The sequence below is a fragment of the Octodon degus genome, unplaced genomic scaffold, assembly GCF_000260255.1.
Source record: "Octodon degus isolate 3935 unplaced genomic scaffold, OctDeg1.0 scaffold00007, whole genome shotgun sequence".
NCBI classification, from domain to species: Eukaryota; Metazoa; Chordata; class Mammalia; order Rodentia; family Octodontidae; genus Octodon; species Octodon degus.
This window is the reverse complement of record NW_004524583.1, coordinates 794,935-801,006: the sequence shown is the minus strand read 5'-3', so window position 1 is coordinate 801,006 and position 6,072 is coordinate 794,935. Positions and strand designations below refer to the sequence as shown.

General features: G+C 34.7%; 1 protein-coding gene across 1 annotated transcript in view; it reads right to left on the bottom strand.

Moving 5' to 3' along the window:
• Window positions 1–6,065, bottom strand: part of Slc9c1 (solute carrier family 9 member C1) — a 165,127-nt gene extending 159,062 nt beyond the window's left edge. Inside the window, exons 1-4 of the mRNA XM_004624877.2 lie at window positions 5,877–6,065; window positions 4,734–4,834; window positions 2,587–2,715; window positions 1,080–1,245 (exon numbers count right to left, since the gene is read on the bottom strand). Of these exons, the coding sequence (XP_004624934.2) occupies window positions 1,080–1,245; window positions 2,587–2,715; window positions 4,734–4,834; window positions 5,877–6,015 (535 nt within the window). The 5' untranslated portion in view covers window positions 6,016–6,065. The remainder of the gene's footprint in view (window positions 1–1,079; window positions 1,246–2,586; window positions 2,716–4,733; window positions 4,835–5,876) is intronic.
• Between the last annotated feature and the right edge of the window lie 7 nt (window positions 6,066–6,072).

Here is a 6,072-nt window from a genome sequence, read left to right as displayed (position 1 = left end):
CATATGAATCTTGCTTGGCAAACTCAAGCATAAATGCTAGGTGGGAAATGCTTTATTTATTTATTTTTTTGAAAGATGCAAAGGGAAGAAAAAAAAATAAAATCCAAAAAAGGCAACAAGATAGCCACAATTTATGAGAATAGCAAAAAAATGACAAGTAAAATAACAAGCTAGAAAATCAGTGATGTACTACAGTAAAGATGACGAGAAAGGTGTAGAATCAGCTCCACCATATCACAGCGCTCACTCCCTCAGATCTTTGGAGCAATCAGTGTTGGTACTGACAAAACCACACAGAAATAGCGATGTGGAGTCAACAAGTGCAGAGAGAAAGGCAAGAACGAAGGCCTCAGTGGCAATGCCGGCACTTCTTTCTTCTACCCTCTCATTGTATTCACTTCATCTTAGGTTGAACCCACAGCCTTCCAGTGTTCATACATTTACACTCAGTGTGTCTTCCATACTCTATTTCTACTTGCCTGAAGTATCTCTTTTCCCTTTAGTTTCCCATACAGTGAAAATGAAATTGTAAAGAATATGCACGTGTGCTGTTGCCGTCGCGTGTGTACGCAGCATGCATGGATGTGTCATGTGAATGTTCTATTTTAAACCAATATTTCTAGTTATCATTAAAATGAGACTGAGGGAAAGTATACAATTATATTCTTGTGTGAGAATCTTGAAATATTTTAACTTTCTGGGTTAAATTAATTTGGCATTTTACCTTTCAATATAGATTTGTTTATCCTAAAATATTTTATACAACCACCATTATTGTCAGCAATTTTTATTATTTTGGACATTTTTAAGCTTTTGTTCTCTATGATGACAATGACTACAAAGACATTTTTCTTTAAATATCATTATCCTAAGTCCACAATTGGGTATAATGATCTTTATGGATACTGGCATTTTCTTCTGTTCGAAGCATCATTTCTAGACTCTCTGCTAAAATTCAATCTATAATCTCTCACTACACAACTTCATACTATGAAAAGCTACCCCTCACAAAAGACCTTAAAACTAAGACACATGAATTACAAAATATGTAATATAGAAAAAGAGAAAGATAAACTTACCAAGGTCTTTTATGGCAGATGCAGTTATCATAGGATCTGAGCTCATAAGGATAGATGAAAACAGTGTCCACTGTATGGGTTTCAAATTTAATTTATTTAAAGATTGCAGGTACCAAAAAATTAAAGTATATTTAATCGCAAAGCCAGGGACTGTAATTAAAAATAACTGCAAAGAAGTTTTATAGTGGAAAAGTCAGATTACTTCTGTTTTTTATTTTAAAAAAGCAGATAATCAGGATTATTTCAGATGTAGAGTCAGGAAGTCCTAATAGCACCCCCAGCAGACCTGCAAGTGGGGCCATTTCAGTTGCAAACTGTTCCAGCTAAGCCCCTCCTGAATAGAGATGGTAAGATGGCTTAGCAGACATCACCAGAGACGACAGAGACCACTTTCCTACTTCTGTTCTTGTGAATTGCATCTTTTCATCAGTTTTCTAAACTCTTTGTGTTTGGATTTAGATAAAAATATAAATTGTTCAAATAATTTCACTACTAATACAGTCTAAGTAATAGTCTTATACTCTCAAAATTTCCTTTCTTGATTTCTTTGAATGAATTATATACCCATTTTATTTTATTTTTATTAATCAATTTATTTATTTCTTTTTGGTATTTAGTAGAGGGTCTACAGGGTCTACAGAGTCTCACTATGTACATCAGAGTTATAGTGATCCACCTGTGTTCAGCCTCCCAAGCGCCGGAATTACAGGCGCATGCCACCATGCCCAGTCTCAACTGCCCTCTCAGCGCGCCTTGTGGGCGGGGCAAGCACGGCATGCCGGGGATCAAACCCCAGCAGCTGCGCTCTGCCAAAGCAGGTGCTTTAGTCTGCTGAGCTACCTGGCTGGCCCTGCACCCTATTTTCAATCTTCAGTATTTTATCTCATGATCTTTTCCTGATCCAGTCCTATCTCCCATGATAAACAAAATCATTGCAGACTGTAAATTAGGGTGATGGCTACTTCTGTGGGTTTTATTCTCTGCTTTTGTATATTTACATGTGGTTGTAAGTGGCTTTAGACTGTAGGAACTGAATTGAACACAATGATTTTTCTCAACAAGAGAGTTTTTACTAGAGTTAATATACTTCCATAATAGCTCTCATATAGTTTCTCAGAATTAAAACTGTAATTGTTACGAAGTTCTGTAGTCAGATTTTTAGAACTTTTTCAACCTGATTTCAACATGCCAGACAGTTGCCATGAGGTGATTTACTCACTAATATATGAAGCTAAATTTACCATTCTGATGCCCTGTACTTTTTCCATCCTCTTTTGTCTTCCGTTTTAGAGCAATTTTTTTTTAAAGTCTAAAAACAAGCAACATATGGTCCATAAGTAAAAGTTTTTCTGTTTTGTTTTTTAAACAGTGTCTCACTATGTAGCCCAGGCTGGTCTTGAACTCTCAGCAATTCTCCTGCCTCAGACTTCTGAGTGCTGAGCATGTAAGTGTGCAACACCATACCCAGCTTCATGAATGAGTTTTATTACTGAAAAATAATACTTACCTGCCACTTTAACTTTTGGAGCATGTATACATCCATGTCAAATGCAACATTAAATATAATTACTGGTATGAATATACCAAAAAATAAGTTTGGATCTATCCATTGTATCGTATCTGCATATCTTTGGATCTAGTAATAGAAAAATATTTTATTTATCTCTATCTTAGCATAGAATGCAAACTCCCCAATCTCTAGCAACAAAGAAGGAACACTTTAAAAAGATAAAATACAATGTAATAAGTTCTGAAGTTTTGGCTCTGCTGGAATTTTATGATTTTCCATCTAATTATTACTAATTACAGAGGTAAGGTATGTATATCTTTGTGCTTTTTTTTTAAAACAACAGGTATAGCAAACATATTGACATGGAAGCAGGAGAATACATCACTAAATTTTGGTATACAAGAGAAAGATCAAGTAGGTGGCTTATGCACAAAAGAATCTACAAAAAGATAAAAGATCATATGCAATTTGGGAAATCACGAATAGTTAGATGTGGACTATTATCTTATTACCCATCCAGTGTTCATTCTTCAAGAACACACTAAGTTTCCTTTCTTGCATTAGATAACAGGTGACATCTTTGCACCCTCTGTGGATCTCTTTTTCCACTGGATGTCCTATGAATGTAGGCACCAATTGCTTTTCTTCAAAGTTACATTTGTAGCACCTGAAGTAATAACCTGCTCCTGGTTCTCAGATGAATACATATTGTCTATAACTGTGCTAAACAGTACTAGTTAAAATTGTTAAGAAGGGTCAATCATTTTCCAACAAGTTCTGATATCCGTGCTTTTTGGCCAGGATTGGTAAACTCTGACTCCTGGCCCAAACCTAGTCCATTCCTTGCTTTTGTAAATAAAGTTTTATTGGGACACAGCAATGACACTTAATATATGCCTTACCTCTGACTGCTTTTGAGCTACAACGGCAGAGCTGAGCTGAGACAGAGATTAGAAGGCCTGCATAATGTAAAATATTTACTTACATAAGAAGTTTTTCACAAAATGACCTACAGAACTGTTTGATGTGCCAGTAATAAATTCTATACACACACTTCCTTTCTTATGTATATATATGTGTATATATATATATACATATATATATATACACACACACACATATTTTTGTGTGTGTGTGTGGAACCGGGGATTGAACTCAGGCCCTTGCACTTACCAGGGAAGCGCTTGCTCCACTGAGCCATTTCGCCAGCCCCTTTCTCTCTTCTTTAACCTCACTAATTGTCCTCAAGTACTTTGCAGTACTGTAGCAGCCTTTACTATATTTCTCCAACCTTCTCACTTTCAAATCCAAGCAAGAAGTTCAATGTATGTTTCTTAATATATTCTATCCCATGAACACTGGAAACCCTATAAAATATTTTTAACTGAGGTAACAAAAAATTGCTACTGGACTCTTTTAGAATATTTTACTGAGTTAACACACCTATAATATTCAAATAATGGAACTAAGCAAAAAAAAGGGGATACAGATGAATGTCCATTTTGTATCTGTGTATTCAAAATGGTTAGAATAGATATATAGTTACATTCTCTTAATGAATAGAGGGATTTGTTCTAATAGTGTTTGTAAATAGGGTATCATGTCTGCATCTTGTACAACAATTAACCAACAGGAAGAATGTATGCAATGTGTTAATTATTGAAACTATCCTACCAATTTGGTTTGAAACTGTCTCATTGCTATTTGTTTCTCAATAATATTATGGGAAAAATAATAAAATAAATTTAATTAAAAAAATTGCTAAGTATCAGAATTGAATTGCTGCTACTAAAATCTTGTCCCAGCAGCACAAAATTTTCCTGAGTTCCTATCTTGTTAGTCAATTTCATATCTAAGTTTATTTTAACTCTTTTTAAGAACTCAGGGACTATTCTAACTCAGCAGCTGTATGGCTATTCTTTCAGGTTTGCCTGTGTACTTTTAGACTGTGTACTCTTACATCTGTCTTGACTACGTGTGGATTTATCTCACCCTTTTCAAGCCCCGCCTCCTTCCCAACAATACAAACATCCATGAGGTGACAGGGTAGTGAGGGGTTGAATATTTGTACAAATGTCCTTAATCAAAATTTGCATCTATGTTGCTCTTAACTACAGTACAAAATATTCATTTCTTGTACTCACCTCAAAAGACATAAAACTTAGTATTTCAAGACTGCATCCAAGTAAAAATAGTATCACGGGGAGAGGAATTAGAAAGACTTTCAAGTGCATGTTCAAAAATGCTGCAAAAATACATGTTGTTACTGAAAGACCGTGAAATAGTGTATTCTGAAACTTTAATGTTATGATTAATTAATGCAGAGGACAGTGAAATACTGTTCATTACTCATGCTGTATTTTGCTGTCGTTGAGACCTTCCTTCACACTGTAAGCACACAGTGTAATTGTTAGCTTGTGAGTCTCCTGCTTCACCTCTCCTTTGATGGATATCATTTCCTTACAATTTTCAGTAAACTTTGCTAACACTCATTGCCTTTTACATTCCTGAAATATTTAGAATAGCATTTCTATATACTCATACATCAGAGATTTAGTTAGCAACCGCATAGTGAAAGATTAGTAAAAAAATTAACAAAACCTCCTGGATGAAGAACAATTAGAGTCTATAATTTGCCTGACAGCAAAAAGCTAGTTGCATATTACATGTTATAAAGTCTGCAATAAATCTTAACTTTTATTTACCCTTATCAGTGTAATCAAAGAGAAATAAGTAATATAGCACTTTCTTCTCTTTCATTTGTTCTGCCTCTTTGTAGTGTAATTCCTTCTCGAGTCAAAGAAAGGAGAAAAGAACCAAAAAAACCATATTCACCTTTAGTTTCTTCATCGTTCTTATAAAAGTTTGGCATATATTTATCATTTGGATATAATTTATAAGACTCCTTACCCCAATGTTTGATTTCCTGCTTATTTGCTTCAGTTATTTCCATTACTGAAACCTAACCCTGGCAAGTATGAAGGTATGAGCACTTTGAATCTGATAGAAGTGAAAAATGTGCAAGTCAGATTGTACTTTTACTCCTCAGAACCAAATTATTCTTTGATTCATTTGATTAAAAACATTGTGATAAAGGAATGACATTTTAATAGTGACATTCTAATTTCCTACTACTATTGTAACTTTTAAAAATTCTGATTCTGTATATTAGCATTTATTAGACATATCCATGGAATAAAATGAGAGAGAGAGAGAGAGAGAGACTTAGAGAAAGAGACAGAGACAAGGAGTGATAGAGACAGAGAAACAGAGACACACAGACTTACCTCCAATAGTACAAATGAAAGACAGTGTAAAAATGATTTCAGGGAGTTCAGTAGGAGTATTCAAAAACACACGCAGGATGAGGTCCCCTAATGTGTCAGAATCATTAGAATTCGAGTGGGAAACGCTGTTATCATCCATGTTGTTTGCTACAGTTGGTTTGAATCTGATTCTGTATCTTTGCAAAATTCAGAGCAC